Here is a 27,721-nt window from a genome sequence, read left to right on the forward strand (position 1 = left end):
CGCTCAAACGCCCTCTCAGGGGTGGTTAAATGGAGGTTAAGTGGATTTTAAGGATAGCGTCCAGGAGACGGGGAAAGCCCCCTCTCCTCCAGTTCCCCCAGGGCGGGCTGTGCTGCGGGGTTTTAGCTGATTGACTCCAGTGCACGAGCTGCATATTTCATGGGCCACCGCCTGAGCAGCAGCATGGAAGAAAATCTCTCTCCAGCATTACTGTCTTCAGCAGAGGTGTGTGATATAAAACCAGCTAAAATATTATATTGTCTGTATGAGGGAAAATGTCATTATTAATGTCAGAATTTCATTTGCATGATATGTTTTCTTTTCTGATGCCAGTATTGATTTATACGCATATATATTACATAAATAAACTAAAAAATAAGCTATTTTAATTGAAGCATTAATACCAGTATTGCACTTTTACCTAATATTGCACTTTCTTTTATTAGTAAATAATAATGTCTTGTGTCTTTCCCTCACTAAACTTACGCATTATTAGTAATTGTGTGGGCTTGTTTTAAACATTATCATAATAGATATTGGAGAAATAAAGGAAACATATCCATATCTATTTTGCATTATAAATGCAGGTAAGTCAGTAATTGCTTGTGATGAAGAAAAGCCTTTTAATATCCTTGCTCATCTGTAATCAAGCCAGCCAATCATCTCTTGCTAATTGGACCCACCCTGAGGACAGAAACGACAACAGACAGACAATGGCTTTACGTACATTTGCTGTTAACATCTAATTATCATGATAATTAAGTCAAGATTTAACCAAGAAATGTAAATTTTTTAATTTAGTAACAAAAACAACCTGTTTAATTATACAGGAAAAAGAGAAATACAACTTTAGCATAAAATGCCTTGTTTGTTTTATAATACATATCTGCATTGTTATTCTGACCCTTTAATGTTTATCTGTGATTTAATTTGTATTGTCCTCGGTATGAATTTGCCTTAGCACGTCACATTTTAGATCTAGCCAGTCATATTGCTTAATCTGTTTTGTATATTTGGCACTAGTACGTTGAGATTCAATCTCTTGGTTAGTGATGACATTTTTCTGACGAAAACCCCTGAAGACTGAATAGTAAACGTACTTTTTTGCAAGTTTTAAATAAATTTGCTAATTTTTAAACAAACAAAAAAAGAAATGTATGTTCACCTCAGAACTGCTATTTTAGTTATGAATTTATTTTAAGCAGTGCTATAGGAGTCACCTATCTAGCTATCTCATTAGTGCTATTCTAATCATAAATGTCCTTAAGCGGATACATTTCAGTTTTGAATCAACCCACAGTGCTACTCAAGTCAAGCAAGTGAAATTTACACAGAGAAACAAACGTGTACGATAGTTAGCTAGTAAATTAGTACCAAGTGATCCTGAATGCTCTATTTGAGCAAGTACAGTCTAAAAATGAACTTAAATCTGCTGTATGTTGTGTGTTTGCCTGCTCATGCTGCTGTTGGCTGGTGGTTGATGGAAAGAGGAGTAGAGTGTCGCATTGCTGAACAAATTGTTAGTGGAAATGCTGCAAAAGACTTGATATAATTATATATTATTTTGCCTTTTTACTTATTCTGATATTGCCATTTTCAGCCAGATGTTTTGGTTACTAAAAATTCAGCGCATTCCTACTATTGGTTGTCGGTATGTTCTTGGCCACACCAAGGTATGATGATCCAGACCGGGGAATTTTGTACTGGCGTATCCCTGCAGCCTGCCTCCCCTGTTCACTTCTCAGCTCCTGCCACCGCTGACAGCTCGGTGGCGTTGGATCCTGTGAGTGCGTGCCATGCCAGACAGCACATTATTTTGTTTACAACGTGCGATTCACAGTTCAGCTGGTGACAGCGACCTCACCTCTCTCCCCTCGCTCGCACCGTTCAGTGTGTCGGCGCCGGTGGTGCTATTCATTGAGCTGCATGAGGGGACGATCCTCTTTCCTCAGGCGTCCTCAGCACACCACACACTTGCACTCTGGAGGATGGTTTAAGATCAAAAGAAGAGAGGGATGTGTGTCACACAGCTGGATTTCTTAGTATGTCCAAAGTGAGGACTTAGTTTAGTATTTACCCTATTACACAGTGCTTGTAGGCCATAAGTATTTTGTAATTTCGAATTTGTAACGGTCCACATGCGATTTTAAGTATAGACTTGCAGCTTTAATTTAAAGGGGTTAACTAAACCATATAAATAATACAATAATCATTTACCAACACTAATGCATAATTCTATTTCACAGGCTCAAAAGTAAATCAACGGTTAAGTGATAAATAGTTTCAGGGCCAGATGTGGCCTGTTTGCTCATTATTACATGCCAGATTGAGGAGATAAAAGGTCTGAAATTGATTCCAGGTGTAATTTTAGCATTACATATGCACTACAAAGTGGTGATGTAACTGGTGGAGGCCATCATTAGGTTTACAAAGTAAAACAAGCATAATACTTTACTTTAAATGCTTTATTACTTTATTATTGTGATATTCTGTACAGTTTGAACTGCTTTGAAATCATCTGGAAAAGAAAACTGCCCAGTTTTGTGATGGGTTCCATGGATTTCAGATTTCAGGCTATCACTCTCAGATTTCTGACTGCAAAGTATTTGCAACCAAGTTTTCAAATACATTGTTAGCTTGTCCAATTACTATTACTTTTATATAAAATTACTGAAAATACAACCTATTCAGTTTTACCATGTGGGGCCACATGGTTGGAATATGTGCTAGGTGGGTTTCGGGTGAATATCAGGTGAACATGGGCTCTGCGTTTGTACCAGCGGTTGGAAGATTCAGAGGGCATCTCACAATATTATGTTATCATAATATGTTGCCCATGATAGTAATAATATTATGGTACTGTGATTCTGTGATACTCAAAATATTGCAAAACTTCTCTATGATACTTCAAGTGTTCTGTGTTACTGAAGAGAATAAAATACTTAAAAATACTAAATAATGTAGTGATGACTATTACATTTTGCAGGTGCGCTAGGACACAACATCAGGGTTGTACCCTGTGGTCAGAGGGTGTTTCTGGCCTTGCAAATTCAGAGAGCCTCACCCGAGGCAACCCATCCAGGGTTGATCAAACCCCAAGTTGAATCCCAACAGAGTTCACCCACACACCTGACTTCTTGTTCCATATCTACTTTGTTACCTACTCTTCAGCCTCAGTAGTATATAATAATGGCCTTCCTCTTTGCCTCCCCGGTGATGCCCAGTAGTGCATACACTGTAGCAAGTAATGTAATTTTACAGGGAAATTTTAAACTGTAAAGTACTGTTTCAGTCAAAAACAGAACATTGCTGTAAATACAAGTAATGTTCCTTAAACAGCTTTAGGCAACATAGTGTATTATGTACAACATATGTATTGTGTCAATTACTAATGATTATTTTTTAATAAGGGATGTGTGGGAAACTGAAAGTTTAGACCGTTTAATAATAAAATGGGTCAAAGTGGTGTAAGGCAGTAATAACAACAGATGAGAAACTACAAAATAGTCTCTTAGTTGCCTGATGTTTTTGTTTTTCCCCATTAGATGTTTTCAGTAGACATCAGCTACTATTACAATAAACAACATTTACACTGTTTTTGTGTGCACACAGATGAGGATGAAGAAGATGAGCGGGACAATGTGCCGCTGTCACCCCTCGAACGCTTCTTTTCTGACAACGATTCGGTCAAACAGAAGAAGAAGAAGCCCAGCAAGCTGAAAGAGGGCAAGATGCCGAAAGTAAAGAAGAAGAAAAAAGAGGTACCCACTTTTTGGTATACAATCATAAATTCACATGTCTTATACCCAAGTTAAATTCAGAAACGATACTGGCAAATCATTAAAATAATTCTAATCTAATCTAATTAATTTTATGTTTTTTGATTAATTATAGAAATTCATTGCATATCACTTTTTGCTATTGTGCAAATCCAATGAATTTCAGCATAGCAGTAAATCAGTGAATATATAACTGGCATAGACTTACAAGTCCACATCTCCAGATATTTCATATGCATGACAAACTAGACATGTTGAGGTCACAATTATTAACCAAAATTAAACAATTTATTTACAGACCCTTCCACTTCAAAACTACCTCTCAATATGCCAAACCAAAATCAGGCAACATATTCTAAGTAACGACTTGTGCAATTTTCAGGGCTTAACATGTAATTCCACATACAATAGACCATCAACAAAATTGCAAAATCTATATTTCTGAAAATACTACTTTTATAGTCAAGCAACAGTTTCTCAATTTCGACCTTACTTAAACATTACTCTCTGACCCTTACAGCCCGGAGGCAGTATCTCTCTCTCCTGTGGTGAGAGCTGTACTTAAATAGTGCCCACAGTGTTTCCCCCATGAGCAGCACCTGCCCGTAATTAAGTGAGAACACAACTAAAGACCTTGTTAATGAGGAGGCCATTGACCACTGTATGATCAGGGATTCCTGGTACCGCTAATCATGGCACTTGTGTATGGCTAAATTCCTGCCTTTTAACAGAAAGAGCCAATCAGCATGCTGGTAGGGAGGCCCTCCCTCACTGTGGAGATCTGTGCAGGCGCAGTAGCTCTAATAAGCTGAAAAATCATATTTGTGAATTTGTGAGCCAAACAGAACAATCTGTTCAGGAGGTTTTTGTCAGATTTTATCAATGTTTGGTTATTGTTGGGTTATTGTTGAACTGTAACATACACAGAAAAAATAAAATAGTTTTAATTATCTGTGGAAATTAAAATGAAAAAATCCATATCTGGGGAGTAAAGGGCAGTTTACCAGACAGGGATTTAGTCTGGATTTGGACTACACTGCATTTTGAATGGTGATTTTCCATGGAAAGGAAAGTATAGTGTGCAATTATGCTTAATCCCTGTCCGGAAAACTGACACTATATGTTTCTACTAAGTAAAACTACTTGTAGAATAAATACAAATAACATTTATCCAAAACTAATTTTACATCATGGAGTCTCATGATACAATATTCTCACGATGATGCCCACAATAATGATGATATAATGATACACTACTGATTCTGTACAATATGTCATGGCATCTTTGTTATTGAAGATGTTTAATACTCCTAAATGAGCATGTTTACCCTATTCATTTGATCAGCACCAACACATGAAGTAATGAAGCAGTAACTTTAGTGAGTTAAATTGAGGGATTTCTCTTAGAGAGTCTAGAATGCCCATGTTTCAATAAATGTATTGATATTTGATACCATGTACTGATATGAAAAATACAAAACTATACAATATATTTAGTGATATCGATACATTGTCCCACCCCTAATCTGGTGAGCTGGATGGAATTAAACACATCCACCAAACTGGCACAAAATTAGATATTTTTGTTGCTTTATACTGTATTTATATATCTGAGCATTAGTTTTAACACTTGTGGACTAAAGATGTGGGTATAGTAAACATGGTTTTCTACTTCCAAAATGTAAGTACAGGTTTGTGTTTTGTGGGAATTGCCCACCCCACACTTAATTAAACCCCACACACATTGGGATGCTTGTTGCTATCTTACACCCTACCAAAAGTCTATTTTTTATGCATTGCACCTGTATCGTTAAAATAGCAATGGTGCATGTAAATATACCTACGCTGATTGGTGTGGTGGAAATGAGGTGTGTTCAGATACATTTTGAGCTTCAAGAACATTTCGAGCTGCTCAAGGCATACTTTTCCTGTCGTTACGATAGCAAAGACACACTGCACAGTGTGTAGTTGACAGCACGAATAAAGAATGCTAAAATAGGATCCACAGTGCCTGATTAGGTTCTGTAGATTTAATCTTGAACCAAGATGGGCTATTCGACAAAAGTTCATACTCATAATCATGTTTCACTACACCCCATGTCCATTTCACATCAGTTGCAGTAGTATATTCTTGAAATTAATTAAATTATTTAATATTTGTTATATTTCCTGAAATATTGTCATCACAAATGTACCCTAAAATATAATGATATTATTTTAGGACCATGTCACCCACTCCTATCAAGATTTTGTGTGTGCATAACACTGCAGAGGGCTCAGTCCTCCACTCTGTACTTTCAAACCATTGCTGATTCTGCAGAGGTTTATGAGCCCAGCTTCTCTTGCACAGTGCCCATAAACATTTGATTCAGCCTTCTGCTTTGGTCACACGGGCTGCTCTCTTCTCCATGCTGGATATCTGCTGTATCTGTCAGTGGAGACGCAGGAACAGCCGTCCTGACAGATGAACTTTCACCACTCTTAGATCCTGACATTCTCCTGCCAGGATTAAACCAACATTAAGCCATCTTCACACAGCATAGGATCTGAGTGAGCCCATGTCATTTCATAGCAGTGTGGATTGTCATTGCATACGCAGTGATTTAAGCTTTGTGTCAGGCATATCTCTTTCTTGTTGTGAGAAAATCTCTAAAGAACTTCTAAAAATTCAAGGGATACTTCAGACAAAATCACACAAAATCTGTTGTACACATACCTAATTCCCTTCCTACAAACACTCCAAAACTTCGGTTTTCTCCCCCAATTTAGATATGCCAATTACCAAAAGTGAAGCCACCCCTGGCCTACAAGGTAACATTAGTATAGTTAGATATGTGTTTTTGGTCTGGATTGAGTCTATATACCGGTTAAAACATTACTTTTTTTTTTTAAATCAACTCTTGCACCAGTTTGGGGGTTACAATGGATCACAGGAGCTACAGTTTGTCTCAGTGGCAAACAATGCAAACATCATTGAGTTCTAGTACTGTAATTTGTTATTTGATGGAAATGTAAATGTTTCCTAGTGAACTTAAGTTTGGTTTGGTGGATATGTTTAATTCCATCAAGCTCACCTGATTAGGGTTGGGACACAACATCAGTATCACAACATACCTGAATAGGCCTTGAATCTTTTCAATTCTGAATCGCCCAGTTTGATTCAAGGTCACCATTTGATTCGATTTCTGATCCAATTCAATTCAATATAATTTTTTCTAATATTTCCGTTACAATTACAGGTTTTGTTGTAACGAAAATGAAAGGTTATATTTATATATTTTTTATTATTATTTAACAAATTTAACTATAAAAAAATGTTTGGATTGTTTTTTTTATTCTGAACGTAACTGTCGCCGCATTTTAGGTGCAATGGAAAAGTCAGGGAAATTGCTAACTTGCTTGCTAGATAAATGCGAATTATTTAAATGAGACACGTGTTGTTTATCTACTCTAGCAGGCTTTAGTTGTTAGTCTTATGATACAACTTACAACTTTACAGTGAGAACGATATCATACATTTACAGACACATCTTGTTAAACTTCTCTAGCAGGCTTCAGTAACTTTGAGTAGGAAATAAAATGTGTTGCTAACATTATACTCTCTAAAACTACAACATGTTTTGGAGCTGCTGATCTGTAGCTGCAATGGGAACAAATAGGTTATTATAAAAATGTATCTCTGGTTTATATTAATTGATATCATATTATTTAAATGAAGATAAATTGAAATCATTTTGAAATAAGTTTCTATAATATGGGTCTGTTTATTGATCATTGATTGGTGATTAGAATGAAAATATACTGGGTGTCTCAGTTTAGCTTTTTAAGTGTGTCTGTGTCCTCAGATTGGCCCTTTTGTGTGTGTGTGTGTTGCTTCTTTTTGGCTGTGGGCCTTTGCTCTGCTGAGAGTGATGAAGTGTGGGAACGGTCAGCTGGTCAGCGGTTCAGGATCTGCTGTGATTTTTGAACCTGCTAAGTGCCAAGCTGATGGGAGGTTATTCTGCTTTTTCATCTCCTCCTTCCATCATTGTAGTCTTTCCTTCTTATTCTCTACCGCCCCCTTCTTTTTATCTCTCTCATGCTCTCTCTTCATTCATCTTTCTTTTTTTTCTCTGTTTGTTCTTCTTCGCTCCCCCTCCTCTCTCTCAGCTCCGTTAAACGCTCTGCTCTGGGGACAGCGAGGGCTGCCCATGGCGGCTAAACGCCGTGCCCAGCATCCGTCACACACTCTATCCCTCAGACGCCGTGTTGCACACTGCCTCAGATCAACACGGGTCACACACACACACACACTGCTCTGGCCTGCGCTGTGCAGTCAGCAGTGGTCCCCATCACCAGGGTTGTGTAAAGCTTCAGCTTGGGGTGTAAAACTCTACGGAATCATCTGAAACAGGGGTTTTAATTAATGCTGTGTTTTGGCAAGAATCTGATGATATGATACCTATCACAATTAGGTGTGTAAGAAATATTGAAATATTGAAGTATTTAAATATTTTATTCTGCCATATAGATTTTCAAAAACACTATAAAGATTTTTTTTTATTTGTATACATGAAAATATTGGAGTCAAAAGTGGTTAAAAATCTGGAAAACATCTGAAAAAAATAAAAATAATTGCACATGTAAAGTGGCTTCCAGTTGCTATGCTGTTGCTATGAAAATCTAGGTATTTTTTATGGTGTTGCTAGTTTACCGGTTGATGCTGAATGGTTGTTATAATGTTGCCAAGTGAATGCTAGATGGTTGCTGTAGTGTTCCTAAGTGTTTGCTATGGTGTCTCTGGTGGAGTATTGTTCCTCATGTTGATGGTTGGTTGTTTAGTGTATTTGTATCATTGTTATATTTAATGGTACCAAACCTTTTGGATCCAATTCAGTTGTATAGAAAAATCAGTTGGTATGTGGAAATTGTGTCAGATCAAAAAGATGTGTATACCATGGCTGCGTATTGGTAAGAAATTATGATATGCATCACAGGGGTTACAATTCAATATATTACAATTGTGATTCTATAAGCAATTCAATATATTGCGATTGTTTAAATAAAATATTAGGAAACCTATATTTATAAAATCAGAGTAAAAGAATTGTTTACTTTTAATGTGATAATAACAGTGAGATCTAACAAAAGATCACTACGCTACTATCTAGCAGTCGGAGTTTAAACAACATGCACCACTGTCTGACACCAATCTGTTACCAATGTAAACTAATATTTAAAATCAATGCTGTGTTTTTGAACATTGATACTGTATTGCAAAACAAAAGATCAAGGTACTTAGAAAAATCAACATTTTCTTTCACCCCTATTAAATGCTTAGTTATATACTGTGTATAATTTGGTGTGTTATTGAATTGTTTAGATTCTATTTTTGCTGAATTCGGTTGTTAGCTAGCATGAAGCAGATAGCTGCATCAGCCATTAATAAAGCTTGAAAAACAATTATCCGTTAGCTGTTACATTATTGCTAAAATGCCATTTTGGACTTCATAATATAAGTCCACAGCAAGGTTAATTACGTTAATGAAAACGAACGAATGACAAAAACTAAACTAAAACTACTAAAAACGGTATCTAACTGGAACTGTATTGCGTGTTTATAAAACTAACTAAAACAAACTAAAATTATAGATACAATATGCTTTGTTTTTGTGTGTATTTGTTTATTAGAAAGGCCCTGTTTTCACTCAAGCAGTTTTACAGCTGTGGCAATACGCAGCACCTCGCGGCCCATGACGTGGCTTCTGTTTACGCAACACCTCGTTGCCCGTGACGTCGCTAGTCGTGAAATAACGACAGAAAACACTGAAAGCTGCAGAATTGTGTATGGGATTAGAATCTGAGAATGTGTTCTGAAGATAGGAAAATAGTAGATACAGTATGTGGAATAAACTCCACACAGCTATAAGTCCATTTGAGAAGCAGCATAAGAGCGCTAACTGTGAGTACCTTTTAACAGCCTGACTCAGTGAGTAGCTCATACATCAGAACACCCCAAGTGGAAAGGTGAACCGATAAATTGCACTCTCGCTCACTCAATAAATGTATTTTAGATAGCTAGCTGTCTCCACTTTCTAATGTTATATACTGTATGTGAGGTACAGTATAGTTAGTTCTGCAGTGATATTTTACTATTATTACCTTGGTCCACAGGTCAGATCATATTATTACAGAGTAACATATTTATATATATTATATATTATATATAAAAAATATATATATATTTTATAAATATATATATATATATATATATATTTATATATCTCAGTTAATAATGTAAATAACTTGGAGTGTAGTTACTCTGTAAGACATATTTGAGTAGTCTAGAGTCTCCTGGAAAGTATCTCTGGCATAAGCTTCTGTAATAGTTTTGTAATGTTTGGGTAAATAAAGAGACAGATATAATAAATTGGTCTAGTTTTGTACGAGATATACAGTATTTACAGTATCTGTTACTAACTGATGTACATTACTGAGAGCTTTTAAGTTTGTGACAGTTATTCATTAATTCATTTATTTGCTCCTCAGCTAAAATTAATTTGAATTAAACAGTTTAAAATACTTTCTTTGCAAAAAGTGATAAATGTGATTAATTAAGATTATTTAATCACAGAGCATGTAATAAATTCAATTTAATGTATTGCATATCAGCAATACAAAAAAAAACAGATTTTTCCTATAATTGACAGTTACAGTGACAGTGGAACTTTTTTCTACATTTTCGACTGTAAATTAATCGTTGAGTGAAGATTGAGCCTGGGTGTGTATAAAAGTGCTATGAACCCTCAGTTGCTGATCTTTTGGCTGGTACCAAATGACCAATTCTGACAGTCTGAAATCGCAGCGGCTGTGTGTTGGAGGTTTTTATAACTCTTGAGTGTTTTTTGATTATTTTAAAGCCGTGTATTGAGCCTTGTGTTTTTATGCAGAGAAGAGCAGAATATATCTTCTAAATACATTCATAATATACAATATTTATTTAGAATAAATTAAATGCGTTTTTTCAAAGGCTTTTGTTTCCCTTTGATCATGTTCCTTTGTCATATATGTAAATTGCTTTATATTAGAAGACTGTCTAGCTTTCTAGTTTTCCTTTTTTGCCCCCCTCCTATCTTATCTGATTTCAGTTCTCTCACTTTCATGCTCTTTCTCTTCTATCTTTCTCTTTCTTTCTCTCTGTCTCCCTCTCTCTCTCCCTCCCTCTCTCTCCCCGGGTGTGTAAATGAGATTTGTCTAGACAGCCCTCTGTAACACAGGCACTGCATCCACGGCAGCTTCTGCAAAACAAGCTCGTTATGCAAACGCGTCTGATTGGGTGGCGCTGCTCCATTGGCTGCTGCAGCAGTGGAAGAGGAGAGAGAGAGAGAGAGTGCAACACCCCCCCCCCACAAAAGCACTGCACAGTTTGGTTACCATGGTAACACAGATGGACTGCTGGTGGGGCTGCGCACTCTGCGGCAGCAGCGGCTTCCCCTGCGCCTTCCATCCAGACGTGCAGATGCTGCAAGGTTGCCGTGCAACAGGCTGCATTTTTAGCACACGCTGGTGCTGTGTATATATACAGTATCTTATAGGCTGGTCAAGAAGTCAGGTCTTGGGCCAGGGTGGAATTTTTGCTCCTTAGCTACTACTTCAAGCAATAAAAGGTCCGTATTCAACATTTTAGTCCAAACACCACTGCTGTGTATGCACAGTTAGTCTACTTGAGTAGTCAACCGCTTGAGTAGTCATTTATTTTAATCACACCTGTACTGTATACAGTGGCTTGCAAAAGTTTTCGTACTCTTTGATATTTTGTCACATTTTGTCACCTTACAAACACAAACTTTTTTTTAAGGTTGTAAGTGATAGACCAACAATTATTAGATTGAACAAAAATTATACATGGTTTTCAAAATTTTTCAAAATCTGAAAAGTGGGATGTACAAGTATTCAGCACCCCTAAATAAAATCCAGTGCAATCCATTGTCTTCAGAAATCACTTAATTATTAATTCCAGCTGTGTGTTATTTAGCCTCAGTATAAGTACACCTGTTTTGTGAAGAAACAGCATCAAAAAGACAAAGGAACTCACCAGACAGGTCAGAGATAACGTTGTGGAGAAGTTTAAAGTAGGGTTTGAGCATCCCAAGAAGCACTGTTTAATCCATCATTAAAAATGGAAAAAGTATTCTACACCTGCAAACCTACCAATACATGGCTGTCCACCCAAACTGACAGATCCAGCAAGGAGAGCACTGGTCAGACAAGCAACCATGCTTCTCCAGGTCTGACACTCCTTTATGGAAGAGTGGCAAGAAGAAAACCATTGTTAAATGAAAGACTGTTTGTGCTGTTTGCCACAAGCCATGTAGGGGACACAGCAAACATGTGAAATGTGAAAGAAAGTGCTGTGGTCAGATGAAAACAAAGTGGATCTTTTTGGCCTAAATGCGTGTGAAACATGGTTGTGGCAGCATCATACTGTGGGCATGCTTTTCTACAGCAGGGACAGGGAAGCTGGTTAGATTTGATGGGAAGATGGATGGAAAAAAAAATTGTTGAAAGCTGCAAAAGGAGATTCACATTCCAGCAAAACAATGACCATAAACATACAGCCAGAGCTACAGTGAAATGGTTTAGATAAAAAAATAATCATGTGTTAAGGTGGCCCAGTCAAAGTCCTGACCTAAATCCCATTAAACATCTGTGGCAAGCAATGAAAATTGTTGTTTACAGATGCTCTCCATCCAATCTAGCTGAGCTTGAGCTATTTTGCAAAGAAGAATGAACAAAAATCTCAGTATCCCCCTTGCAGCTGTAATAGCAGTGAAAGGTGGCTCTACTAAAGATTGATTTAGGAGGCTGAATATTTTTTCATGTCACACTTTTCAGATTTCTGTTTAAAAATACATGTATTATATTCATTTCACTTCACTATTATGTGCTACTTTTAGTTGGTGCATCACTTAAAATATCAAAAACACATTTGTGGTTTGTGGTTGTTCCCTAATGTACCTTTGTTTTGATTGGCTACACTGCATTGTGTCTTACTTACCAGAAAGGAGTTCTGACCTGGATTCTTCTCACACATTATGCATTTTATCTGTGGGTATGATGATGCCCCAATTTAAATAATTAAGTTATAAAATATATTGAGGCCACAAATGAGTGTATTCAGGCCACACTGTAATGTATAGGATGCCACAGATTATTATATTGTGGCCACAGCATGACATATTAAGACAATAAAATAAATAAATGCTACATTTTTAATATACTAATGCCATTAATCATGCAATTATGCAAAACATAATGCAATTCATTTTATTATTTTAATGTACTTTCTAGTGACCTGTATATATTAATTTGTGACTTGCCTTATTAAAAAATAACCACCATGTGACATAGGACTGTAAATATTTTTTGGAACAACAATAAGAAAAATAGTCAACTGGCACTATTATAAATACTTTCTAAAGAAGCACAAGACAATTAATATGATCATAATTAATTGATGAAATCAATTAAAATGCTATAGATTTATTAAAGAAAAATCACATTGTGTTGTTCCCCTGTATTGATTTTAGTCAATGCAGCAACATAAACAATACACTTTTTTTTGTGCATTCCCAGATTCCGAGTGTTGGTGAGCGTGAGGACATGTCAGAAAGGGATGACCATGGACATCGGTCAGGAAGTGAGAGTAGCAGTTACGGCACACTGAAGAAAAAGAAGAAGAAGCCCAAAGAGAAAAAAGAGAAGAAAGCCAAATGGAAAAAGAAAGATGATGATGATGAAGATGACGATGATGATGATGGAAATATGAAGGTAATTCAATATTCATTCAGTCCAGTTCCCAATAGTCCTGTACTGGTAGTAGCTTCAGAGCTCTTTGTTTCTCTTTTTTAAACTTCAGGAGCCCAAGTCTTCGAGCCAGCTGATGGAAGAGTGGGGTCTGGAGGATGTGCAGTATGCTTTCTCTGAAGACGATTACAAAACCATTACTAACTACAAGGCTTTTAGCCAGTTTCTCAGGTTGTGCTTCTACAAAGTCCGTTCTTATGTTACACAGCTTTTATTCTGCTCTACTGATTAGATCTTAAGCCAGGTTTTGAGTGCTGGATTTTAGGCCTGCATAACATTGGAAAAAATGTTATCTGTGATATACAATACCAAAGGTTTGGACACATCTCATTCAATTTGTCTTCTTTTTTATGATTTTTTACTTTGTACGTGTAGAATTATTTTGTAAAAACAAAAAGTGTTAAATAAACCAGAATTTTTCTTCTAACCCTGTAGTTCACACTGACAGGCAATAAGTCACTTGTGTCACTCTACATTTTGTCTTACACGAGTGGGCGCATTTAGGCGGGTTGCACAAGCTACCTATCGAGCTATGTACTCTACTTTCTTCCAAACTTTATTTTTCTCCAAATTGCTCTGTATTTGTACAAAACTGCATCATACAAAAAGGAAAACGGTTATAATCCTCCCTGCCACCATTAAAACAGCTGGGGATATAAATGATATACGGTAGAAACAAAAAGTTCAAAGAGCTTAAGGCAGGGACCTCAGACTTTCATGTCTGTGATTGTTCTGATTAATTTGTTCAGCCAATCTGTGTAGATCATTGCTTCACATAGTCTTAATTTTTTTAATAAAATTTAAATCTCAACTTGCGGCTACAAATTATTGGTTGCCTGTTGCTCTGTCACCTCCCAGTGTAAACGCAGGGTAAGTAGCCACATTTGGCTTTAATGACAGATCTATTTTCTGAAGGTCTTGAAGGAGGTCCTGGAGGTGCTGAACAATAGTTACTGCTTTTCCTTCATGCTGTGAAGAAGCTCCAGCTCATCCCAAATTACCATCTCAGTTAGGTGTAGGTAAAGAGGATTGGGGAGGACAAACCCTTTTTTTTTGCTGTTGACTACATAATTTAGTATGTCCCTTAATTGTTTTGATGTCTTTAATATTAATATACAATGTAGATTAAGTTATATTTATAAAAATTAAGAAAACATTGAACTAAAAGGTGTGTCCAAACTTTTGACTTGTACTGTATAATTCGGACTTGAGCGATAAAGTTGCCAGAAACAGGAATTTGCTGTTCCATGCATCTATTGAGTATTAGAGTCTTGTTTGGGGGTATCACCAGGGTAATTGCTGCCAATCTGTTCTGTACCTGCCAGATTTAAACTAACTTCTGATAAAAATAGCACCTAGCATGTGACAACAGAGTACTGTCATAAAATCAATGTTTAGAATGCTCATTCTTTCACATTATTTTGTTTCACTGTGGTCAGGCCCCTCATTGCCAAGAAGAACCCTAAAATTCCCATGTCCAAGATGATGACAGTGTTAGGAGCCAAGTGGCGGGAGTTCAGCGCCAATAACCCATTCAAAGGCTCTTCTGCCACGGCCGTGGCTGCTGCTGTGGCTGCAGCCGTGGAAACAGTCAATGTGGCCCCGCCCATCTCTCTTAGCAGTATCCAGCAACTTTCTCCAACGGGGCCAATCAAAAAAGCCAAAACCAAAGAGGGGAAGGGTGAGTTTTTTCATCCCACTGCAAATATTGTTATTTTCAGTCTGGTAAGAGTGTTTCAGAGTCAGTGCTCTGACAGTGTTTAGATGATCTAGATTGGTCAGCACGGTTTTTCTGAGACTTTATGATATGAGAAGCTCAGTCAGAGTAATATGGTTTCTTAAGTGTTGATCAGAACTTTGTTGTGGCTATTTTTTCTCCTAAAATTGCTTAGAAAATGAGACATGAGATACTTTTAAGGTTAAAGGAGTAAAAACTGAGAATCTGGTTTTAGACATGTGATATCTGGGGAGATCTATATATTGGTGGCCCACCAAACCAGAGTATTGAACCTACAACTTTATCATCAATAGTGGCGTGCTGTCATCACTGCCATTAGGCAATCATTCAATAGTTAAGAGCTTTGTAACTCTAATTAAACACATTAAATTTAATTAACACAAACAACTGTCCAATCAGTTTAACGATTTATTCTTAAGCCAGAACAGAAATACTTTTGCATAGAAGTATGGGTACTATTACACACACTAACATTTCAATATAGAACTGTATCATAAGCCTGATTAAAAAATAACAGTTCAAACAGTAGCAAATATTTTATAATACAGTACGTAGTATGCAGCTGCCTCCTGTTTCTAGTAAAATATTTTGTTATTATTTTGGTAAATCTGAGCACAATGTGAGATTTAATTGAGATCTATACTAAACCTAAAAAGTGTAAACTTATTCTTCCTTCAAAATAACTCAATATACAGGAATTAATGTCTAAACCACCGGCAAAAAGGTAAGTACACCCCCAGTAAAAGTTCCTGAAGTGTCAATAGTTTATGTGGCCACCATTATTTTCCAGAACTGCCTTAACTCTACTGGGCATGGAGTTTACCTAGAGCTAAATATAATCTATCACGATTTTCTTTGCATGGAGAGCTCATGAACATGAATCAGCAGTTATGTCGACTGATGTATTTACATATTTTTTATTAGGGATATTTAACACAAAGTTGTAAGAGATAGGACAATGTTTTTTCTTTATGTTTAGCTTAAACTTTTGGCCACACTACCCATGTGTTTTCCAGTGTTACTGATCTGTTTATACACTTATTCATATGTATGGTTCAGCATAAATAAGTCTTTAGTGTAAACATTAAAACAGGAGTAGCGTGAAAAACACATAGCATGGAACCATGGAAATTAATGTAGCTTTACCATAAAAATGTTTACCTTCTATCCATTGAAATATTTAACAGGAATAAAAAAATAGCTATATTGTTTCATTGTGTCATAATAGTAATTGTGTCAGTGGTGCAGCTCTACTTTATAAAATTTTAGCAACATTAGGGATTGGGCGATGTGACTAGTTCACCTCTTGATATGCTTTAGAGAAATATTGATATATGCGGTATAATTTCTTGTTTCTTGTTTTTATTAGAACACAAAAGAATAGGAAGTATAGCAAATAAACAGGAAATATTAATTTGAATGGAAATGATAACTTCAGATTTTACCATCAAAACGCAACTTTTTTCTGCAATTACAGACGTGCAGGGTCTAGGTGTGTTTGGTTTTATCATACTGTTGTAGAATGAAATTGGCCCCAAGCAAGCGCTGTCCCCAGGGTACAGCATGGCGTTGCAAACTCTTGTGGCAGCCTCCCTTTTTGAAGGTCTCTTCTACATCTATTTCCACTTTCCTATTTTACCACCTACAAAGCGTCCTAAAGCAGGCTTTAATGCAAACAGTTTCTTTACAAATTATCTGATATAGTTTTATTAATTGTGTAATGATTTTTTTTTTTTTGGAAAAGATGGAAATATGCAAGTGAATCCAAATCTTAGTAGTATTGTATATAATATTTGAAATAAAAATAAGAGAATTGCAGTCTTGTTGGTACTTCACTGACTGACCGGATTATATTGTTTCTTGTTTATTATGTTGCTGCTTCTTTAGTTACAATGCTTCCATGGTATAATTTGCAAAACCATTTCAATATGTTTTTTGGGGGAAATAAAAATACAAAAAGATGGGAACTCGTATAGCAGGTGCTATATTATATTGTTTCTTTTATTAGACAGTTTCTAATATATTGATATTTACAATATATTGCCCAGCAAATCCAAATCGTGTGTGGTATTAGGAACATATTACTAGTTTGGGCATTTTCCCAGACCTAGATTAAGCCTAAACCTAGATTAAATAATTCTGAAGCGCCATTGGCATTGCAGTTTAATCCAAGGCTAGCCTTAATCCATGTTTGGGAAACAAGCCCTTAGTGTGACAGTGTGTGCAATAACATTTACACTGTTCTTCATATGAATTAGTTAGAAGTTAGAAGTTGATATGCAGAAGGTAAAAAAATATACATTTTGTTGTGGTTATAGTCAGGTCTTAAGATTCAGACTTTATATTCACATTCTTTTCACATACAAATCATTTTATCCCATAAGATCATTAGTAGGCTCAAAACTAGATGATGTTCATGTTCATGTTTATGCTTTATTTTAACTGGAAAAGCCAAATAATTCTACTAAGAAGTTACAGGCCAAAAGTTTTGACACACCCTCTCATTCAATGCGTTTTCTTTATTTTCATGACTATTTACATTGAAGATTCTCACTGAAGGTATCAAAACTATGAATGAACACGTGGAGTTTTATGTACTTAAAAAAAGGTGAAATAACTGAAAACATGTTTTATATTCTCATTTCTTCAAAATAGCTGCCCTTTGCTCTGATTACTGCTTTGCACACTCTTGGCATCATTCTCTCAATGAGCTTCAAGAGATCGTCACGTGAAATGATTTTCCAACAGTCTTGAAGGAAGGAGTTCTCAGAGGTGTTTAGCACTTGTTGGCCTCTTTGCCTTCACAAATGAGGACCGACCCAGAAAAGGAAGACCAAGAGTCACTTCTGCTTCTCGGGACAAGTTTATCCGAGTCACCAGCCTCAGAAATCGCAAGTTAACAGCAGCTCAGATCAGAGACCAGTTGAATGCCACGCAGAGTTCTAGCAGCAGACCCATCTCTAGAACGCAACTAAGATGGTTTGGGGTGAGCTGGACTGCAGAGTGAAGGCAAAGAGGCCAACAAGTGCTAAACACCTCTAAGAACTCCTTCAGGACTGTTGGAAAATCATTTCACGTGATGATCTCTTGAAGCTCATTGAGAGAATGCTGCTGGCTGTGTAGTAACCTGACTTCTGCACAACACAACTGATGGTCTCAACCCCATTGATAAAGCAAGAAAATCCACTAATTAACCCTGATAAGGCACACTTGAAAACCATTTCAGGTGACCACCTCTAGAAGCTCATTGAGAGAATGATGCCAAGAGTGTGCAAAGCAGTAATCAGAGCAAAGGGTGGCTATTTTGAAGAAACTAGAATGTAAAACATGTTTTTGGTTGTTTCACCTTTTTTATGAAGCACATAAAACTCCACATGAGTTCATTCATAGTTTTGATGCCTTTAGTGAGAATCTACAATGTAAATAATCATGAAAATAAAGGAAACGCATTGAATGATAAGATGTGTTCAAACTTTTGGCCTGTACTGTATATCAGTGCTGAATAATTGTTTTATGATTGTGAAATAAGGCTCTGACTTGACTGTGTTGCAGGGCCCGGTGCTAAGAAGAAAAGTAAACCAGTAAAAGACACGAAAAAGAAAGTGAAACCCAAGAAGCCCAAATCAAAGGCAGGCCAGAGCGGCAAAAGGAAAAAAGCCTCTTCGGTAAGAGCGGCTCCCCATGCAGTGTGCTCTTTTTCTGCCTGGTTCTGCATACCTGCATCTTAAACTGTAAAAGAAAAAAAATCTGTGTAAAAATTTAACATTAACCCAATTATTCATATATTATTTTTATGTATGTCATGGATATTCTGCTGTTTTTGCGCCTGATTATTCTCTCTTTCACACACAGGACATCTATAGTTAGCATGTTATCTGTCTGGCAGGCTTTATTTTGATGTGTTTCTTTCCTCCACAGAGCGAGGAGGATTTCTTAGACGACTTCTCAGACTTTGATGATGTCAGCATACACAGTGCCTCTGTTCGCTCCGACGCCTCGGGTGCACCCAAGAAAAAACCCCGCCGAGGACGCAAAAAGCGGAAAAGTAAAGACATCCCTCACTTCAGGCATTTCCTACTTTCCCTTGTTGAATGTTTTTTCTTGTCTGTTTAATGATCGGCTCTGAGGGAATCTGTTTAAGTTTATATGTGTGTTGAGATGAACTAAGTGCTTACATTGCTCATGGTCTGTTTTCACTACAGTTAAAAAAATTGGAATCTAAATTCTGTTTTCCATATAATCCCACTTGTCTGCAGACACATAGACTTCACTTAAACTTTTGGCCAAATACTAAACATGTTTTTTGCAGGTTTTAATTCATTTAGAAATAATATGTAAATGAATAAATTAGCCTAAGTATATTATTGCCTTGCTTTTTAAAGAAAACAAACTTATTATTTTTTTTGTGTCAGGCAAGTTGGACCATGACATGTATTAATTATTTATCATTTATCATGTATCATTGCACATCCTGCATTGGGACCTTTGAGTTTGCACACATTGCAATGGCAATGATTAAACAACATATTGTACAGCCCTAATAAGCCATAACATTAAGGCCGATAGTTAATGCCTAGCGTTGTGCTGGATTTAATCTTATACAGTGCCAGTCAGAAGTTCTCAAGAAACCTTCTCATTCATTGTTTTTATTTTATTTTTATTTTCCTACATTGTAAATTAATTAATTAAGTGTTAAAAATAAGGAATCATGTAGTAACTTAAAAGTGTTAAACAAACCAAAAAACTCTGTAAAGCATTTAGATGCTCTTATCTGGGGTGCTGTTAACTTGCTGTTTCTGGGGCTGGTAACTCTGAGGAACTTATCCTGGGCAACAGAGGTAACTCTTGCTCTTCCTTTCCTGGGGCCGTCCTGATAAGAGCCAATTTCATCATAATGTTTTTAAAGGTCTTTTAAAGATACTTTTAAATTTCAGTTTTTTTGGATTGACTAACCTTAATTTTTTCTTTACCTATTATTGCCATAATATGGATTAGAATATTACTTAAATAGGGCTATTCACTGAAAACCATCTCTGCCTCTTCACAACTTTACAACTGATGCTCACATTAAGAGGCAATAAATGCAAGTAATTAACTCTTGAGAAGTTCAGCACAGCTGTTAACTGAAAGCTATTCCAGACTTCCTTAAAAAGCTGAGAAAATGCCAAGACGTGCAAAGCTGTCATCAAAGCAAGAGGTGAAGACTTACATTTTGGTTTACTAAATAATTCCAAATGTTTTTCTTGATAGTTTGGATGACTTTGGTATTAATCTACAATGCAGAAAATAAACAAAAAAAAAAATAAACAACTCTAAATTTGTAAGGTTTGTCTATACTTTTGACTGGATTGTTCCACTACTATGTTAATAATGTGTCCAATCACATTTGCATATTCAGGGTTTATTTATTGTACATATTACCAAAAGATGCTAACTCAGTCAAATTGAACCGTAGTGGAATTGTGGTGGAGATTTTGAGATAACACACTAAATCGTTTCCCAAAAAACTGTAGTAGAATCGTTTTGAAGTCAAACACTTTCTCTGGGCTTTCCCCGCTAGGAGAGGATGGAGACGGATACGAGACGGATCATCAGGATTACTGTGAGGTGTGTCAGCAGGGAGGAGAGATTATTCTGTGTGACACCTGCCCCAGAGCCTATCACCTGGTGTGTCTCGACCCGGAGCTGGAGAAAGCTCCCGAGGGGAAGTGGAGCTGCCCCCACTGCGTAAGTGACCCACACTGGACTTTACCATTAAGGAAACATACTCGCACAGAGAAACACAGTCGCTGACCTGAGTAATCTTTTCTGGCGAACTCGGATATCATGTGGATATCAATTGCTTTTATTTATTAAACTGAGAGATTCTGATCTGTGATCACTGAGCTCCTGCCTTGACTTTTATTGCCTGAAGGGTTTGACAAATGTACTCTCAGTGAGGCTTTAGGAAGATAGTTTTAAATCCCAGCATGACTTGATACTAACAATAGATTTGCTACTAGACCAGATTTAATCATTATGGGGCAAAACCACTTGGCCTTTGATATCGCACAGAAAAAGAGAGCAAAACCTCGTAAAGGACACAGTTAGCTGCAGTAGTGTTCTGCTGCAAAACTTTCTTGTTCCTTACTCTCTTTTATTTTGAATCCTTTGTAAGTGAATGTGTCAAAGTAACCCAGCAAAAATATAATTAATAATAATAAAAAGCAACAACAATGTCTTAAGTAAGTAGGGCTAGGTATTACCACTGATTTACAGAACTGATTCGATTCAGATTCACAAGGTCATAATTCGATTCAGTTTCCAATTTGATTGGATTGAAATTATCATCAATTAATTTAGGAATATTTTAGTTACAATTACAGGTTTTGTTCAGATATGAAAGAGATTTTCTATATGTTGTAATTGTACAAGGAACACTCCTAACCTACCATTAAATCATAATAGTGTTTACATGTAGAATTAAGCCAAGGCAGTTATATATTTTTTTGTTTTTATTATTAATTAATTAACTTTAAATGAATTGTGTCCATAAAACAACAATAGTTTATATAATGGAAACAGACACTTGGCAGCGAGTTGAGTAAGAGACATTAACACATTAACACATGTCGCTGATTGTAGCATTTCTTAAACTCCAGTATATCTTTAAAATGCTGGTCTAATGCATTTAAGGTGGAACGCTGAAAAGGTAGAACAGTAAAACTCTAAACATGCTAACGCTAGCATGTTAAATGTGTGCTAAATGTGATTGAGATATCATAAATAAATAAACTCTTGTTTAACTAGCCTGGCAGGTTTTAAGTAACTTTTATGGTTACCATTAGTATAGCTTATTTAAAACTACAGGATGTTTTGGAGCTGCTGGTCTGAAATTGCTGCTCTCTGGCTCCGGATCAGGTGTCCTTTGGTGTAGGTGTGTGTTGTCACAGCCCTATTCACTTGTGTCAGTGTGTGTTCACTGACAGATATGAATTAACTGCGAAGGTTGAATTCTGCTGTTTGATGGCTGTATAGTGTGTTTCTTATATCTCATATATTTTTAATACAGTGTTTAACACTTCAGAAAATGAATATATAAAAAAAGCAATGCCCGAACTTGATGTCTTGATGTTTTAATATCTGCAATTTCTAAATTATAGCTTTTTAGCAAAATGTCACAGTATAAACTGCACTTACTGCACAGCCTGTGTGGCTCATACTCCAGCGACACAAAGGAGTACCTTAAACTCTGTTTCTCTCTCACTTTTTAATTTGTAAAAGCCTGTCAGGTTTGTTTAGTTGTTCTGCTGTTAATGCTGCTGACGAAAAATCTTGATTAACCCTTTCACCACTTAAACCATGTGAAACCATTAGTAGCAGTAGTTACTGGCATTTCCTCTCTCTGGTTTTAACTCAGCCAGTTTGCAGATATTTCTATGTGATTAACCATTAGTTATACACAGGGTGTGATTAAAGTTACAAATAATAAAGGGTTAAGGCCTGAAACATTAAATAATTGCAGAAAATGTATTTATAGATCACATTCTTTCATCTTTTTATTCATTTTAGAATGTCTAATTGTGGTCTCTAGTATGAATGAATGCCACGTGACCTGTTTTTTTTGTGAAAAAAGTACTCCGTTGTTTCTGTATAGCCCTGCTTTATTTCACTGAATTAGTGGTCTCTAAAAAGGGACAGGATTTCAACTTTTGCTAATGAATATTCAAACATTCAAACCTATCACCTCTGATTGGCTAACAGCACTACAGCAGAGAATGTGACCTGCCTTTGCCCCCACAGTCAATTTTACAGCTCTAAAACTCAAAGGAAAAAATGTTTTCAGAGACACAGTCTTAGTTATAAAGATATAGCATTAAGTGGTAGGTAAAGTTAACCCTTGAACCTCGCTTAATGTCAGATTCTCAGTGTCGCTGATGCGCTGATTTTGCATAGGTCTTAAAAACTCCAATATGTTTCAAAAATTAAATCTTACAGGCTCGACTTACAGTCAGGGAGTGTAGTCTGCATTTTAAGCCACCACTAATTTCTGGACAGCCTAACCATGACTGAAAGTATATACAGTTTGCTAGTTTCCTTTGCTAGTCCAAGCCTGTGCCTAGAAACGGTCCTTCAGCAGAGTAATACAATGATGCAGAAAAACAGTACTCTGGTATCACAACTACCATATGCTGTTATGTTTAAGCAAACTCTTGTCTTTTGTTGTCTTTCAGGAGAAGGAGGGCATTCAGTGGGAGGCCAAAGACGATGATGAAGAGGAGGAGGAGGCTGGTGGTGAAGAAGAGGACGACCACATGGAGTTCTGTCGAGTGTGTAAGGATGGAGGGGAGCTGCTGTGCTGTGATACGTGTCCGTCCTCCTATCACATCCACTGCCTCAACCCACCCCTGCCTGAAATACCCAACGGAGAATGGCTATGCCCACGATGTATGGTGAGAAAATTATACAGTCACCATATGGAGCACGGTTTCTTAACTTTTTTTTAGTGTGTGAGCAATTTTTAGGGTTCAAAATATTTTGCAAGAAGAATACCTGACAGGGTCTGAGGTGAACATAGGTTTCATGCTTAAAACAGTCAACTGCAGTTTCGCTTACAAATGATGGAAAACAACTCACTAAATACTTAAAAAATCTTTACTGAAATTTGCTAATTTCACTAAACCTAATTTCTATATGAGTAGATATGAAAAAGAATTAGGCACAATACTGCCATGCTCTGCTGTAGGAAACATACCGGACAAAATGAGTAAATGAGTTGCTTATTTTGACCGATATAACCGATCAATCCTGATCAAATATAATCATAGAAACGTTTAGTAAAATAAAAGTTCTAAAAAAATGGTGGTTATAATTTGCTGTTTATCATCGTTTATATGCACATCATTTATATTGCAAGAGTTCCATCAAGAGTTCCAGTCACATGCACAGTATCCCATTACCCGTGCAACACCCAAAAGACATTACAGTTTAACTTCTATTTGCCATTCCACAGTGCCCCCCACTTAAAGGGAAAGTTCAGAGGATTCTGCACTGGATGTGGGGGGATCCCCCACTACCCCCTGAAGCTCCTCCAACCCAGGATGGAGAGAAAACAGATATTCTAGCAAAACCTCCACTCAAGGGCCGGCCGGAGAGACTGCTGTTTGTTAAGTGGGCTGGACTGTCGTACTGGCACTGTTCATGGGTCAACGAGTTACAGGTAAGCCCACATGCTTTTGCAAATTTGAACATAAACACTCCAAACCAAAATCTTACAGTCTAACGCTTTTTTCAAATTGCTGCTGATATAGCCAAGTAGCCAGCATGCTCAGAAGAAATCACAGCGACACGGCTCCGATACATCAGCTCACATGGCGCCATCTACCCACTCAGAGAAAGAACGGCCAGTTATGCTCTATCGGACTCTGGCTGTTGGCATCGCCTCAATTTGCCGGACCACTCAGAGCCCCCAGTACTTTGTACTGAAAGTTTTGTGGTCTCCTTTCAGAGTGAATGAATCTGGTGATTCTAGCAGCAACTCTGTCTCACTCGCTTTCAGTTTGCCAGCTCTCCTCAGTTCTATTCTGTTTTTCTCTGGTTTGTGTGAATCAGCAGATGAAGACTGAAAAAGCCAATCTGATATATCCATGTTCTCCAGTAGCTCATGTATCAGCGGGATTAGCAGCGCCACAGTTGTTCAGGAAACCAGCAAAGCCGTTATAGCCAGAAAAACTCCCAGGAGTATCTACCAGACTCCCTGTTTTTAGAATGAATATATTTGATTTTGCAGAAATGTTCGCAGAAGTACACTGATGCCATTTATTTGAATATTTTGTTCCCTCCCCACTCAGGAATACTGCTCCTTTAAATTAAAAAGGTGGTAAAATGTAGCACGTTTTACTGACCATCTCTGGTGTTCAACCAGCTTCACCCATTTGCTCTTTGGATCCACTGACTCTCAGTTGCTGCTTGTATCAAGTTCAAAGCTCATACAGTTGCCTACAAGGTCACGACAGAATAGGCTTCCTCCTAGTGCACTCACTCCTAAAGGCATATGTTACCTCCCGGCCGCTGCTCTCCTCCAGTTAACGTCGCCTCGCTTTACCAAACATTCACACAAAGCAATCCAGATTGTTCTCCTACCTTCCACTACCAGATCAGGATTACTAAATGTACATCATTATTGTAAGTTTCTTTGGACACATAAAATGTATTGTCTTTATTAGAACAAAAACCTGAATCTCAGTGCTCAGTGTATTTTAGTGCTTGAGACATTTGAATGAACATTGTATTGGAGTTTTTTAATAATATTTTTGTGTCACCTCTAGATGACTTGTTTTGAGTAAGAGTATACATCATTAAGAGTATACATCATTAAGTAAGAGTATACATCAAGAGTATACATCATTAAGAAAAAATAGTAAATAAATGAACAGTTACCATGGATATTAAATTGTGGATAATTAATTTGTGATAAAAATTAAACCCAATGAGAGCAGAATTATGTTACAGTAAATATCAGTAATTCAGAGATTATTTGCTTCACACTTTCTGAGGTATTTTCTTCTCCTGTTTTTATGTTTGTAGCTGGAGCTGTACCACACGGTCATGTACCGGAACTACCAGCGGAAGAATGACATGGATGAACCTCCGCCATACGATTACGGCTCTGGAGAGGAGGAGCTCAATAATGAAAAAAGGAAGAGTAAAGACCCAGAGTATGCTGCCATGGAGGAGCGGTTCTACCGCTACGGCATCAAACCTGAGTGGATGATCATCCATCGGATACTCAACCACAGGTTAGAAAGGCCCTTTTATTTTATCTGCCAAGTAAGCCCTTTAGTTGGAGACCCCTATTATGTTTTTTTTGCAATATGTTTACTCTGAACAAAACTTTTTACATCTACACTGCACAAAATCCATAAAAAATGGCAAAATATATAAATATTGACATGTATATGCTTATATTAATAAAAAAAAATTGCAGATGGTCTAGGCTAATTTCTCTTAGTAAAATTTCTTAAAATAAGCTCAAAGTTTTGGAGTAAGACTTAAATAAATATTTAAACTGGTGACATACATGGACAAGCAGCAGTGCACAAACCCATAGTGTGTGCCTGATGGCAGCTATGCAAAATAATAAACAAAATGAACAAGCGTGAACGTTTCAACTGCTGATAAGTATTGGACATGTCCAGGTATCTGCATCTTTAAAGTAGTATCTGGCTCTTAAAGGGAATGGTAAGTGACACACTGATTGATTTATTGTCATATTATGCCCAAAACTTACCCTTGATTAATTAATTAATTAATTTAGCACTTCTTTTGCGTGTTTTTAGCCAAGCAATGCATACTTTTCTCGTCATTACGATAGCAAATGCACACTAACACGCCCTAAATCAAGCTAAACGGTGCACAGTTGACGGCTCGCATATAGGACGCTAAAATACCCTTTTTTTGAATTTGTCTTGGTTATAATGTCACACCTTTTACACCTTTCCATATAGCAGCTTATTTAACCTAAAAAAAGTATCATGTAAAAGTGATTTGCAGTGAAGTGGATAATGTGGATAGATGCTTAAATTCTGTGCTCTATCTGGCTGCCTTTAAGTAAATGTATCAGTAAAAAAATTGTATTTGAACAACTGATTTTGAATTTTGAATTATTTTCTTGCAGTTTTGATAAGGATGGAGATGTTCATTACTTGATCAAATGGAGGGACCTGCCATATGACCAGTGCACTTGGGAGGTAGACGACTTTGATGTCCCAGAATACGAGCCCTTTAAACAGGCCTATTGGGACCACAGGTAAGTTGTTTACTTAGAGTGACATATACGCCCAACAAACATAACATGACCAACTCCATGTTTCCACAACCATCGTTCATTTTTACAAACCCACTGAGCATATAGGGCTACTTTGTAGTTTCTCTCATGATCCTCCTGTTATTCAATAGCCATGACCTCACAGGACCCCACACAGAGCAGCTGTTATTATTTAGGTGGTGGGTCATTATTCTCAGCACTGCAGTGATTGGCACTGATTAGCATGGTGGTGGTGTATGAGGTGTTAGTGTGCTGTTTGTACAAGTGGATCATATACAGCAGTGCTTTTTAAACACCTCAGTATCACTGCTGGACTGAGAATAGTCAACAGCATCCCGTGAGCAGTGTCCTGTGAGCGAAGTGTCCCGTGAGCACTAATAAAGGAGAGACAAAAGGTGTGAGCGAAAAACAGTGAGACAGACAGTGTAAGCAAGAATGAGAGATTGTGTGTGTCAAGGCGTCTCGCTGTGCGTGCTTTTTGCATTTGCCAAGTTTATGTCTGTTTCATGCAAAGTATCAAAAATTATAGCGCTGTGGAAGAATTTTGGCCCA

The 27,721-nt window shown here is 37.0% G+C and overlaps 1 protein-coding gene across 5 annotated transcripts in view; it reads left to right on the forward strand.

The window, feature by feature from the left end:
* chd5 (chromodomain helicase DNA binding protein 5) overlaps positions 1-27,721 on the forward strand; it is an 88,732-nt gene that overhangs the window by 19,818 nt on the left and 41,193 nt on the right. For all 5 annotated transcript variants that reach the window (XR_007429344.1, XM_049471700.1, XM_049471699.1 and 2 more), the window contains exons 2-12: positions 3,613-3,761; positions 13,395-13,589; positions 13,678-13,796; positions 15,065-15,306; positions 18,916-19,028; positions 19,282-19,408; positions 20,924-21,090; positions 23,577-23,795; positions 24,356-24,562; positions 25,930-26,141; positions 27,020-27,151. Coding sequence is in view for 4 of the 5 variants with exons in the window: in XM_049471700.1 (XP_049327657.1) it covers positions 3,613-3,761; positions 13,395-13,589; positions 13,678-13,796; positions 15,065-15,306; positions 18,916-19,028; positions 19,282-19,408; positions 20,924-21,090; positions 23,577-23,795; positions 24,356-24,562; positions 25,930-26,141; positions 27,020-27,151 (1,882 nt within the window). In the remaining variant the exon portion in view is untranslated. The remainder of the gene's footprint in view (positions 1-3,612; positions 3,762-13,394; positions 13,590-13,677; positions 13,797-15,064; positions 15,307-18,915; positions 19,029-19,281; positions 19,409-20,923; positions 21,091-23,576; positions 23,796-24,355; positions 24,563-25,929; positions 26,142-27,019; positions 27,152-27,721) is intronic.

This window comes from Astyanax mexicanus, chromosome 24 (assembly GCF_023375975.1).
Source record: "Astyanax mexicanus isolate ESR-SI-001 chromosome 24, AstMex3_surface, whole genome shotgun sequence".
Classification (NCBI taxonomy): domain Eukaryota; kingdom Metazoa; phylum Chordata; class Actinopteri; order Characiformes; family Acestrorhamphidae; genus Astyanax; species Astyanax mexicanus.